General features: G+C 38.3%; 1 protein-coding gene across 1 annotated transcript; it reads right to left on the bottom strand.

Moving 5' to 3' along the window:
• Positions 1-4,636: 4,636 nt before the first annotated feature.
• Positions 4,637-9,608, bottom strand: LOC121395716 (waprin-Phi1-like). Its single transcript, XM_041569993.1, has 4 exons — positions 9,502-9,608; positions 8,778-9,020; positions 5,400-5,500; positions 4,637-4,758 (listed from the first exon to the last, which is right to left on the bottom strand). The coding sequence occupies exons 1-4, from the start codon at positions 9,572-9,574 to the stop codon at positions 4,735-4,737; spliced, it is 441 nt and encodes a 146-aa protein (XP_041425927.1). The 5' UTR covers positions 9,575-9,608; the 3' UTR covers positions 4,637-4,734.
• Between the last annotated feature and the right edge of the window lie 4,719 nt (positions 9,609-14,327).

Raw genomic sequence — 14,327 nt, 5'->3', positions numbered from 1 at the left:
TACAAATTATTCGAGGTTCGGATATTCGGAGCATGGTAAATTACCCCATTAGTGTTCTCTGTAAATACGGTTTCCAATGTTGATTTCATACAACAAAATTATTATCATTATGGATTTTATCACAGACTATAAAATGTACATTATTATCTGAAATGCTTGGGACCTCTGCTTTTTTATATAAGGAGTAACTTTTTGTAGTTGGAACACTATTCCTTAAAGAGCACCTGTTGGGAAAAAATATTATCCCCAACAAAAGGTGTGGACTAATAGATCCCCCACTCTGGTTGGGGGTAAAAATTATTTTTTTTTAATTGCCCCAGGGCTAGGCCACCCACACTGGGAGGGAGCTCCCGGTACAAGCGGCCATGTTGGGGCACACGTATGCGAATAATGAGTGAATGGCGCCACTTGCTCATTATGTGCATGCACATGACATCCGAAGCGCATTATGTGCATGTGCTATGTGTGACATGGTTGCTCACACCGGGAGTTCCCTAGCGCTGTGGGGGGCAAATTCTCTTTTTAAAAACTACTGTTATCCCCAACCAGAGTGTGGGCACTATTAGCCTGCACCTTTGGTTGGGGATAATATTTTTGTCCAACAGATGCCCTTAAAGGCTACTAAAAAGTATTTAAAAATTTAAAAAAATATTGTTTTTCTACCCACATAAATTCATTGTACCTTAGTAGTTTTACTGTTACAGGGCAAAAGGAAATTGGTCAAAAAATAAAAAATTGCTTGAATAGGAATATGGTTTTTTGACAATGTCATAGATCAACTATGCTATGGGGTGCCAACTATATTTTGTTTACAATAAATGCATTGTGTATACAAAAATCCAATTCAATCCAATAAATGTTTGGACACAAAGTAAATCTCTCTCAGGGTACATGCTTTATTGAGCCTCAATACACTGGTAAAAATATACAAATTATATTTTTAGATCCCTTCTGAACCAAAAACACATATCCATCCAGGAGACCATGTCAAAACTTTGTAAATTCCAGTACAGGTATGCAACCTTTTATCCAGAATCATTGAGATGTGGGGTTTTCCAGATAAGGGGTCTTCCTGTAATTTGGATCTTCATAATTTTAGACTAAATAAAAGTAAATACATAAAATAAAACCAATAGGATTGTTTTTATCTGTACAAGGTACAGATATGGGACCTGTTATCCATAATGCTCGGGACCTGGGGTTTTCCAGGTAACAGATCCTTCCATAACTTTGATCTACTAGAAAATCCTGTAAACATTAAATAAACCCAATAGGCTGGTTTTACTTCCAATAAGGATTCATTATATCTTCGTTGGGATCAAGTACAAGCTACTGTTTTATTATTACAGAGAAAAAAGTAATCATTCTTTAAAATTTGGATTATTTTGATAAAATGGTAGGCGGCCTTTCCGTAATTCAGAGTTTTCTGAATAACGGATCCCATACCCTTTATTGTTTCATTATTATAGAGAAAAAGGAAATCATTTTAAAAAATGTGAATTATTTCATTATAATGGAGAAGGCTTTTCCGTAATCCGTATCATTTACCATATGAGCAGAAGGTAAGGATCAAAAAAATACTGAAATTGCTATTAAGAAATAATGTTGAAATAACATGAAAATGCATTGCTTCTAAGATTGATATAAAGACATTAAAAGCTTTTCCATCTCTCTCTGTTTTTTCCTGTTTTTTACCTGACCTCAAAGGCCCCCCATATACTCATGTAAGTGAAATAAATGATATGCAAACTAAAGTGAACATTATTATTTGCATGAAAATAGAATAGACACATTATTTATTATTTATCAAGGTCCGAATTTATCTCAGTATTTCTAATATCAAACTTCGAGCAACTCCGAATTCCTGAATGGACCTTATTTATGAAGAAAAAAGCCAGAAAAAATAGGATCGGGCAAACTTCGGAGCTTCCCCCCAAAACTCCAAATTGTTCGGAGTTTTCCACAAAAACTACGATTTTTCGGCGTTTTTTGTGCCGATACCCCGAAATCATCGAATATCGGTATGGGCATCAGCGCAGACACTGGAACCTTCCCCATTGACTTATACAGGACCTAGAGAGCTTTTAGATGCCAGGGTTTCGGATTCTGAGTTTTTAGACCATCAATCTTGAAAAATGTGTCGTTTTTTTTTTTTGCACCGAAAACAACTAATTATTCGAAGTTCAGATATTCGGAGCTTGATAAATAACCCCCCTATATAACTGTATTACTGGCAAACACAATTATATGTATTATTGTATACAGGAAATAGAGGTAAATTACTTTACATACAATACAAATGAGTAAACCAATTCCCTGCATACTTTCTCAGACAAATTAGGAAGTGCACAGAGTTACTAATTACAAATCAACATCCCTGTCAGCCAAACCAGCAACTGAATTTATGGATTTTGCTGCAATTTCATCTTCCCTGATGTTGCTGAACTGCCTAGGGTCTAGAAGGCAAGACCTTCTTACCTCAGCACTGACGAGCATTTCATCAAAGGAACCATCTTTTGAAAACATGCCATCAGTTTCTGTATCTGATCTTTGGCCATTGAACCATTCTTCAAGTTTGCCCACTACCCTGCACATAATCTCAAACTGGTGTGGAAATTTCAAATAATATGAATAAAAAGAAAAGGAGCTGGCATACCTTGTCCAGCCACAAATTAAATATTCACTGACCACTTTGTTGTCAAACTGGGTTGACAAATAAATATGCTTAAGACAGCAATGTATGGTATAACTCTTTTGACTGTTCGGAGCATGATCCAAAAAAATGATGCTTCACTATTCCTTTATGCCAACATCTTGGATGCAGTTGAATTACATGCGAAGCATCTTTAACTTCTTGGGTAATTCTTTGCTTTACCATCATGTTCAGTAGCATTATTAAGTTATTTATGGTTGTTTTTCTTTACAATATAACCAGTCCACCGCACCCTTTGCTCTCCCTTTCCTTTTTCTTCTTTTCCGCTGCCTCTTTGATGTGGTTTTGTACAACATTGTTGTACTGTATCTGCTAAGAAGCAGGGCCAACTCTGGAAAGTTACTTTGGTTTAGGTCACTTTTTAGTATGGCATGCGCAGCCTCATCCTTTCTCAGTGTGTGGTGTAAGAGTACCTGTTGGTTTAGTGGGGTGGCAGGGTTGCCCTCCTTGCCCACTGCGGGGATGCTCAATGCTCCTTGTTGCCACTTCTAGGTGGGGTGGCGCTCGGGTAGTTTCCACTATATTGGGAGAGTCGCATGATGTCATAGCGGTTGGCACGAAATTCAAATATTTAAAAGAGCAGATGTCTTTTTCCAATTGCCCAATGTAAAGGTCCTTTCCTAAGTTCCTGGGTGCGATTTTTTGTTGTGTTATTCGGTTTTGATCATTGCTTGTCCCTGACTTGTCTTTCTGCTGCCTGAAACTGACCCTGCCTGTTTGCCTGTATTCTTCGGATCCTGACTTGGTGCTGCGCTATCACTCTGAGTTGTGACCTTTGCCTGCGACCCCAACTTTGCTTCTGTTATATGATTTGGTACTGCGTTGCCCGTCTAGTATTGACCCTGTCTGTTTCACGCCTCGCTGACTGCTCCTCTTTCCGCATATGTTTGGTTCCCTAGCCTGCTCAGAACTCTCTCCTTGGACCTCTCACATTAAGTCCTGGCGGAATCTGAGTAGTGGAGGGCTCCTCCTGAAGCCAAAGGCAGCTTCTATAGGCAGTTTCTTGGAGTTAGTTCTGAGTTTGGGATATTTTACGTTACAGTTGTACTGAGGTGTCCAGGTTCCACTTTTGTGAAACTCATCACCAGTCTACACCTCCCCCCCCCAAACATACTATTGTCCTCTTACATGTGAACGTGATCCAGGGGGGGTTGAGCACCCAAGGTCCCAGGAGGGGAGCGGGCCTTTGTCAGCGGTGTACACCAGGTGTCCCACTTGCCCTGTCCGACCCTGTCCTTTCCTCTGCAAGCAAGGCCAAATAATAAGATATGCTGAATTATAGCTATTAACCTCTGCATGGCCACTCGATTATGGCACTTTTTTCCTTTTGTTTGTTAACTACATTTACAATTATTAGTGTCTCAATGTCACTTTCTGACATCAAGTAAGAGGTTACTGACACCTGATGCAGGCCAGACTCCTCATTGACATGTAGTTTATTTACTGGCCAGCCACTAAAAATATGCTTTGCCTGCTATTACAGAAAGCTTTCCACATTTAGCAGTATAGCTTTCACACAGAAATAAAGACATTTTCTCTAGATAGCACCTCCACCAAATTAATATGTAATTTACCAAAGAGGTTGTTAGATTGGTCTGGTGCGTGTAATGGATCGATCAGAACAGATGCAGAAGGAACAGGAGCAAAGAACACCAAACTTTCAGAACCTGAGTCTTTATGAGATTTCACCAGGGACTGACTGGCACACTCAGGTCATGAAACCCCAAGGCTCTTGTGTATTATAAGGATATTTGGAATGTTTTGCTATAAGTTTTGTCCTCATCATTTCATGTCTGTTTATTGGCAAATCAATAGAAGTTAAAGTATATCACAAACAAGGCAACTTTATGCTCAATTTCTGTCTCTGCTCTTGGGTGTGTTTTGAAATAAAACACATGTAAATCAAACAAGAATACAGCAATGTCAGATTTGCTATAGTTTATTGTTTCAGCCATTTTTTGTCATGCTACATCAAGTTTCAGCCAATTCTGCTGATCCATAATCACTTGGTTATTCTCTCCTCAGTCACATTTGGGTTTGCTGAGCTAAAAAGAGGAAAAGAGCAAAAACATTGCAGTTAAAAATAAAATAATTGTATTAATAATTTATCTCCACAGAAATGCAGATCCTGGCAGGGATCAATAGTTTCAGTTGGGAAGATAATTTGGGATACAACTGGCAAGGTTCAACTTTACATCATCTACAAAGATCAATACAATAGGAAACTCTAAAAAGACACTACATTTGCCCATGAGCAGTAACCCATAGCAACCAAAGGGATGTTTGCTTTTAAACAGATGACCAGACAATCCTACCTGCTGATTAGTTGCTATGGGTTACTGCTCATGGGCAAACTCACAGGCACATTTATCATAATATGACATTAGAGTTTATCACAGAAAAACTCACACACTTTCTGTTTACTCCTTTGGAATTTTTAGAAGTGTATTTATGAAATGGCGAACTCAAACTTCCACCCATTGATTAATACAATGCTAAAATTAGAAATTATTTGAAAGTGCGTTTTTGATAAATCTGCCCTTTACTGTCTTATATACACTCCATGTATATCGCTCCTATGTACATCACAATGATAATTTAATTGGAAGACAATCAGTATATGTAATCCTCTACATAAAATACCATGATGTGCTAAAGAGGACTATCATAGCTATTTACAGCTTACCTTTCCTATCAGCCATTTCTTGGGGGGCTTTGGAAGGACACAGTGTCCTTTGCAGCAGATTAGGATTCCAGCACAGTCTATATCCTCCACACAAGGTGACTCTAGCAAAGTGCCAAGAAATCAGAATGTCAATTAATACTTTTCATTTCATGTTTGCTATGTATAACATTCTATAAGCAGAACATTTTGATATTTTGTCAGATACAGTAACAGGGCCACAAGAGGACCATTATTACTTCTGATGCACGTTCTTTATTCCCTTGGTATCTACAATCAAGATTCTCTTACCTTTCTCAGCAATCCTTCTATGTCACATATACAACAAGGTCACCAACAGTTTCCCTTAGTGTAGGAGAACCTCAAGCCTCTGTACTCAGCTGTTGATACCTTGTGTACTATTTTTAGAAGACCTCATTTATTCCTCATTATCATTTGTATGCAGTGATATCCAGATATATTTAGAGCCCAGGCCTTGAATTTACTTCAACATAGACGAATAAAGTATATGGTAAGGTTTGTTTAATGCTGATATAAAGACATGTCAAATAAATGCTGATACAAAGCCATGTCAAACCAAATATATGATTCTGTCTATAGCAGGTTAATTAAAGTGTAATACTATGTTAATTTGAGCTGATACATTATGTGACTGTAATACATGGTTTCGAATAGATAAGATAAGAACAGCATCAGTTTCTCTATATGCCTTGTTCTCATGTGGATTTTAAATGTAATTTTTTAAAAATAAATAGAGTGTTTTTATATATTATTATTCCACAGCACTGACGGGAACACAGAAGATTCTAAAGCACAATCTATGTTGATATATATGGACACATGGACACAAAAAAAAATAAAAATTTAAAATTTTTTAAATATACTTTTTTCTTTTTAAAAGATGTTTTATTAATGTACTTGATGGCACGCCTCTTTGGCTAATTGTTCACCTGATGGGAGGGCTTTTATAGCCTTGTTTGTTCTGTGTTTGTTACACTTGAGAAAGGGTATGCAATGACCCGAAACATGTCGTGTAGTAGCCCTAAATAAACACAACCACAGCGTTTTTTGCTATTGCTCTCCTCATTCGTTAATTCATTACCAGATATTGGGATAGTGGTATACCCAAGAGAGGCAAAACAAGGCGAAAAAATTAACCCATCCCTAGATTTGATGCATTTTTGAAAAACTAAAAAGGCAGTGCGGAGAACATCTTTTGCTTATTTATATTTAGAACCCACTGGGTGTGATCTGGGTGTGCTAAAATGCACACCCAGATCTCTGTCTCCTGAATGAATGAATTCCTTCCAAAATTGTTCCTAACACAAAAGTAAGTATGTTCTTTCCTCCCAAACCAGGTTCTACTCCACTTTTTGCAGTTACAACTAGTGATGGGCGAATAAATGTGTTTCACCGCCCGGGAAACTGCGGCGAAAATTCGCTGACGAAAAATCCGCCACAACAAAAAATAAAATTGTTGTGTGCATAAAACTTTTCGGGCATCAAAATTATTCAGACGCCCATTGAGTTTAATGCATTTGTATAAAATAGTCGCGCGTATAAAAATTGTCGATCGCATCAAAATTATTTTGACGCCCATTGACTTCAACGTGTTTTGCGAATTTTCACCGTTTCACAAATTTTTTTGCTTTTTCGCGAATTATTTGGCGAAACGGGACAGATTCGCCCCTTCACTAATTACTGATGGCATGCTCATCAATCTTGCCTTTGGCATAATCTTTTCTTCTATTATTGCATTAATATCACTATGGATACCTGACCGTTCTTCCTTCCTTCCTTCCTATAATATTTCTCATGGATAATTGTTTTTCCATAGAAAATTCTTCAAACTCCCAAAGAAAATTTCTGATCTCAGAGGGTCTGAGGTGGAGAGCAATTGCCACTAAAACTTTCTTAGATGTTTTGTTGTAAACAGATAGAAATAAATTAGAAACCACTTTACGTCTAAAAAAGCAAACATATGTTTTAATAATAAAAACTGTTGCTAAACCGGGAGTTTTTTTTAATAAATAAATGTTTAAAAAATGTTGTGACATTTTGTTAACATTTTTTTTAGTTCTATATAGGGCCATAATGCAATCGATAGAAATATAATATATAAGGAATAATGTACTCACTTTTGCAAAATATATAGTGAATAAAGTACCCCCTATTGTAAAATATAAGGATATTATAAGTTACCGAGGAGTTTTATGACCATATAATCACAAGGCTGAATGCGGAGTATTTTTATACAGGTCATGGAACTCCGAGGTTACTTCTTTTTTTTTTTATTAACAATTTTTAAAGTTTTCTTTGTTTTTTTTACATAACCTTACTGGGTCGAGGTTACTTCTAATATCCTCATACAGTATTTTACAACTGGGGGTACTTTATTATAATACACACGTTTCATTAAGTCATGTGACACAAATTATATCACTAAGCACTGGTTATAACTGATCACTAAGCACCATGTTTAAGGATATTAACCCATTAACCTCATTACAGAACAGAACAAAAGAATAATAACATAATATTGTTGGTAGAATAGTTCAATGATAGCTAGTTTTTTCTTATGAATGTTCTTGATCTAAATATTCACAAAAATATATATTTGGAGGCCATTTTCATTAACAATGATACAAATGGTCAATGGATCCCTTGCGAACTCTGGGGCCATAGTAATCTTGGGAGGCCACATCCAGTTGGACAGACCTAGAATAAACTAACTATGCTTCTCCTTCCTGCTATTCCAATATCAGCCCCTAGCACTGTAAAACTAAGGGGCCCATTTATTACTCCTCAAATTTTTCTGGTCGAGTTTTTAAAGGGGAAAACTCAAAATTTTAGATGAAAAAAAAAAGGAATTATCATACCCCAAAGCTGCTAAAAATCCGAATCTGAGTATACTCCATCTCAAACCTGTCAAGTTCATGTAGAAGTCAATAGCAGATGTTCCTGAAGATGTTTCATTGACATTGTGATGCATGCTGGTTTTTTTGCGGTGACATTTCGATTACGCTTTTGGAGCCTTAATGGTACGATTCGAATCGAAGCACTAATTTGATTTTTCGCTTGGACTTTTTCAAAAAGAATTATTGAGTTTAATCCATGGATAGGAGTTAGGTTGACTTTGTTTTAATAACAAAATGAGATAAACTAGAGTTTTAGTAAATACCCTCCTAAGACTCCCATTACTCAAATCTAGCTTGAAGTCTAAAAAGGGGTAAACCTGTTCCTTGACTGCAGTGTTTTCATTATATTTTCCTTTTGGTTTCATTGATTTTGAATTCCCTTTTAGGGTCACCAGAACATTTTCTGCAAATATAAATGGTTTTGCACAAAGGCTATGTGGTGAAACCCTAAACATTTACTTACTGTATTCTGGGTAGACGCATGCCATTCCACAGCCGGTGTTACAGCATTTCTCGATTCCAGTGCAGTTGGTGTCAGAGGAGCACTCAATGTTAGAGCAGTTGGAGCCTCCAGGGCAAGAGGTGGCACAAGCAGCAAGGGTCACATTATTACCAGAGGGGACAATTGGGCAGTGGCCTCGCTTCACACTAGGATTCTCACTAGGATTCACACTGTGGTTCTCACTGTGATTCTCTTCAGAGTGTCCTAATGATAATGTAAGGCAAATAATAATGTAAATAATGCAAATAATAATGTAATAATAATAATAATGTAAATAATGCAAATAATGATGATGTAAGGCAAAACATAAACGGAAGTAAAATTAAAAGTTTGAAGTCAACCATGTAAAGTAGCACAAACATATTATCAATTCTATTGTACGGACAACTCTGGCCCCTTGCACTTGCGTTTTATCCTACAAACAGTTTTCCCAAGAAATAAATAGAGCAGCATCAACAGTTCAGTCACCTCTTAGCCTTTTACTACCTGTGCCCAAGCTTACAACCAATCTCCACACTTTTCTAGGACTAAATTCTATATCAGAGCCTCATTTCAGTGCACAAGGAGGGAGTTGGCCCTGCTATATGTATTAGAAACAAGCTTCTCGGACTACTGAGTTAAACAAACATCCACAGAAAAAGCAATAAAAAAGCAATAAAAGGACATGGTTATATTTGAGTCTTACCATGTTCTTCACTGCTTTCATGTGCCAAAGCCAGGCAAAGGAGGGCAGAGAAGATCAGAACCCGCAGCATCATTGAAGGTCTTAAAGAATCTCAGAACTAAAGTTGTGTAGACAGTCAAACACTATTTATATTCTCTTATTGCTGATATCACGGGATAAGCCCCTAGGACAATAAGGCTGTAACATTATACCGGGGCACGGTCTTCTATATGATCTAACGTTTGCTAGATCACCTGAGCATCTGAATGAAGAAGATTGTAATCATAAGATTTCCTAACATTTGTTACACGATCTGAGCATTGCAATTCAGAAAAATCAAAAGGTTTCTATTTTAGGATAGTGGAGAGAAGACGTCATTTCACTTGATATGGATTCTATAAATCGTAGCCCTTATTCTCTTTATCTTCTTTGAACAAGTTTTTTTATCCTCTAAAAATGAACACATGATGTCACCTTGGGATCCTGAGAGAGAACCAGGCTTGGAAGCATTCACAGCAAACTCCACCCAAAAGAGAAAGCAAATACTCAGTATCACCAGTATGACTTCAAATTGCAGTGTCTCATGTACCTATTCCATTATATCTAGGGTTAAAGGTCACACTAAGAAAAGTGCATTGTCATGCTATTTACAAGTCACATCTCCTCCCCACTGGTACTTTGTCTGAACATTATTTATGTTACTGTGGCTTTGAGTTGAATCATTTGTCAAATGTAACCAAATTCTGCTGCTGTGTTAGTATTCTCTGTAAATACTGTTTCCAATAATTCAAGGTTGATTTCATACAACAAAATTATTATCATTATGGATTTTATCACAGACTATAAAATGTACAGGAGAGCTTTTAGATGCTGGGGTTTCAGATTCTGAGTTTTTAGACCATCGGACTTTAATAAATCTCGAAAAATTCGTAGTTTTTTTATTTTGCTCAGTATACTACAAATTATTCGAGGTTCGGATATTCGGAGCTTGATAAATAACCCCATTAGTGTTCTCTGTAAATACTGTTTCCAATGTTGATTTCATACAACAAAATTATCATTATGGATTTTATTATCTGAAATGCTTGGGACCTCTGCTTTTTTTATGTAAGGGGTAACTTTTTGTAGTTGGAACACTACTACTTAAAGGGCACCTGTTGGGGAAAAAATATTATCTGCAACCAAATATTACAACCAATATTGTTGTAATATTGTCATAGATCAGCTGTAAGACGCGCCGGGAGATCTTCCAGCGTTCTTACCTCCCGGTGCATCTCTTCCAGGCTGAGAGGTCGCTTCTGGTGCTGACGTCACAATCATCCAAGTGAGTCGCCAATGTCACTTCGCCAGTGTCGTGACGCCTGCATCATGACGCCGAGCATCACAACGTCATCATTTGGCTCGAATTTGAATTTTTGGTGCCAAGATTCCCTTTAAAAGACCAATTTGCCATTTTGACAGTGCCCAAGATGGCTTCTGTTTACAGATCCTGCCTAAGCGTTTTCTTCTTGTGTTTTAGACTCCTGCCTGATTATTGACTTTGATTCCTGTCGCCTGCCTTGATCCTTTTGCCTGATTGACTACATTTTCTGCCTAATCCTTGCCAGTACCTCATTTCGGACTTGTTCCAACCTTAAACGCACATTCTCTCTGTGGTTCCGCAGCAGAAAGCCCGGCGCCCCAAAAGGGCGTCGGTGAACACCGGGAACCCGTGTGTGTCTGAGTGTACCCGCCACCTTCTAAAGGTTCCTGATTGACTAGTAAGTTACATCAGCTATGCTATGAGGTGCCAACTACATTTTGTTTACAAAAAAATGCATTGTGTATTCAAAAATCCAATTCAATCCAATAAATGTTTGTAACTCTCTCTCAGAGTACAGGCTTTATTGAGCCTCAATACACTGGTAAAAATATACAAATTATATTTCTAGATCCCTTCTGAACCATAAACACAAATCCATCCAGGGGACCATGCGACCTATTATCCAGAATCCTCGAGATGTGGGGTTTTCCAGATAAGGGGTCTTCCTGTAATTTGGATCTTCATAATTTTAGACTAAACAAAAGTAGATAAATAAAATAAACCCAATAGGATTGTTTTTCTTCCAAAAAGGATTATTTATCAAGTACAAGGTACAGATATGGGACCTGTTATCCAGAATGCTCAGGACCTGGGGTTTTCCAGGTAACAGATACTTCTATAATTTTGATTTACTAGAAAATCCTGAAAACATTAAATAAACCCAATAGGCTGATTTTGCTTCCAATAGGGATTAATTTTATCTTAGTTGGGATCAAGTACAAGCTACTGTTTTATTATTACAGAGAAAAAAGTAATCAAAAACATTAAATAAACCCAATAGGCTGATTTTGCTTCCAATAAGGATTAATTATATCTTAGTTGGGATCAAGTACAAGCTACTGTTTTATTATTACAGAGAAAAAAGTAATCATTTTTAAAAATTTGGATTATTTTGATAAAATGCTAGGCGGCCTTTTCAGAGTTCAGAATTCAGAGTTTTCTGGATAACGGATCCCATACCCTTTATTGTTTTATTACTATAGAGAAAAAGAAAATCATATTAAAAAATGTGAATTATTTCATTATAATGGAGAAGGCTTTTCTGTAATCCGTATCATTTACCATATGAGCAGAAGTGAGCAGAAGGTAAGGATCAAAAATATACTGAAATTACCTATTGAGAAATAATGTTTAAATAACATGAAAATGCATTGCTTTTAAGATTGATATAAAGAGCTTTTCCATCTCTCTCTCTCTCTGTTTTTTCCTGTTTTTTCCCTGACTTCAGAGGCCCCCCATATACTCATGTAAGTGAAATAAATTATATGCAAACTAAAGTGAACATTATTATTTGCATGAAAATAGAATAGACACATTAAGGGGGTGTGAACCGGTAACTGGAACACAGTGTGAAGGGAGATATATTTCCCCTAGGTCCATGTCTTACTCCCATATGTACAGCAGTTCTGAGTGGGTTAATTCCCCTAGAAAGTCTCACCTGGGGAATAATTAGCAGGCTAGATCAGCTAGCTGCTAGAGAGGGTTGGGGCTCAGAGTGAAAGCTTGAGAGACACACTGAGGAGAGCTGGCAGCTAAGTGTGGCCATTGGAAGCGGCTGTTTATGTTTCCCCAAAGGGAAAGAACTTTTGCAAAGGTACTGTGACTCTGGGGAGTTGGACTGTTTGTGTTTGACCGGAAATCCCAGTAGGGGACCGGTAGTAGAGAGGGAAACTACTCTGTGTATTAGTTAGAGCCCAAGTGGGGCAAGGGTTTTGTTTTGTTTTATTTTGTTTTATGCTGCTTTGCTCCCAAAGTCTTTATATGTGAACAATAAATGGACTTTACCCTGTTCAAGACCCATCTGTTCGTATGATCCTGCTCACAATTGGTGGAGGTATGCAATGGGCAGAAATTTCATTTGAAAATAGCAAAGACCAAAGTTTAAAGGGACAGACAGTTTAAAGGGGAAGTCTTCAACAGATATTAAAATGGAGGAGATATTAAAGGCGATGCTGCAAACCCAGCAGCTAAATCATGCCAGTCAGCAGCAAGCTAATGCAAATCACCAGGAAGCCTTAAGGGCCCAACAGCTAACCCATCAGGAGTCCTTAAAGGCCCAACAGGAAACCAATCAGCTGCTGATTACACAAATTAATGCCCAAGTGGAATCCAGTAAAGTTACCTTAGCACAACAAAATAGTGTTACCATGCATTTGCAGCAGGAGATCCAAGCACTGGCTGAGAAATTACAGTGTAGTGCGGCCCTGGGGCAAGTACCTTTAAATATCCGCAAAGCGGTACAAAAAAGTCTGCAAAAGATGACTCCAGCAGAAGATGTCGAAGCATACCTGGCAGTGTTTGAAAGAGTGGCAACACGGGAAAAGCTATTCCCAGAGGACTGGGCTGAAGTGATAGCACCTTACTTAACAGGGGAACCCCAAAAGGTGTACTTTGATCTAAAAGAACAGGACTCTCATAACTATAATAAGTTAAAAGAGGAAATCCTGGCCCACCTTGGAATCACTTCGGCAGTTCACGCAAAAAAGTTCAATGACTGAGTTTACAGCAAAGGCAAGCTTGCACGTGCGCAAATGCATGTCCTCCTGGGTCTCACAAGAAAGTGGCTGCAACCAGACGTCAACACAGCTGATCAAGTGGTGGAAAGGATCTTCGTAGACCGGAAAGGTCTTCCCCGGGATATACAGCGATGGATTGGACAGGCAGACCCCCAAGATATGACCCAGATGGTGGAACTTGTGGAGAGGTACATGACTACTGAGAGCTACCTAGGAGAGGGAACCTCTGTCCAGCGCCCTATCAAGCCTCAGAGATTGCAAGGAAATCCTGGTAAGACTGTTCCATTTATTAAAGGGGTGGTTTCCCAAGGTAACCGGGACAAAACCTCTGATATGACTTTGGGACTGAGTACTGGAGCCAAAGATAGGGTGGCCACCAGTCAGGGTCAAGAGGCCTCTGACAGAGATAAAAGGGGGTTACAATGCTGGAGGTGTAGAGAGTTTGGCCATTTCGCTGCTAACCTCCTAACGTCAGAGCCTATGGATTGTAGTTGGGGGAAACAAGAATCCCTGTATGCTCTGCCAGCATGTCTGGCCTCTCTACAAGAAGAGACTGGTAAACAGTTTTGCCCAGTAGTCATAGAAGGACACAGGGTGACCGCTCTCCTGGATTCGGGGAGTTTGGTAACATTAGTTCACGCTAGTTTGGTGGACAACGTTGACTCAACCCACCCACGGGTCGGGGTAGTGTGCATTCATGGGGACACTAAAGACTACCCAACTGCTTTGGTTCTGTTTGAAACTCAGTT

Source organism: Xenopus laevis, chromosome 7L, assembly GCF_017654675.1.
Source record: "Xenopus laevis strain J_2021 chromosome 7L, Xenopus_laevis_v10.1, whole genome shotgun sequence".
In the NCBI taxonomy this organism is placed as follows: domain Eukaryota; kingdom Metazoa; phylum Chordata; class Amphibia; order Anura; family Pipidae; genus Xenopus; species Xenopus laevis.
This window is presented reverse-complemented; position numbering and strand designations above follow the sequence as displayed.

Excerpts from the sequence above, each read along its gene's own strand:
- LOC121395716 (XM_041569993.1), bottom strand. The coding sequence starts at position 9,574 with ATGATGCTGCGGGTTCTGATCTTCTCTGCCCTCCTTTGCCTGGCTTTG. Across the intron at positions 9,021-9,501 it reads TGAAAGCAGTGAAGAACATG|GACACTCTGAAGAGAATCAC; the intron begins GTAAGACTCAAA and ends CATTATCATTAG. Across the intron at positions 5,501-8,777 it reads ATGCGTCTACCCAGAATACA|AGTCACCTTGTGTGGAGGAT; the intron begins GTAAGTAAATGT and ends GCACTTTGCTAG.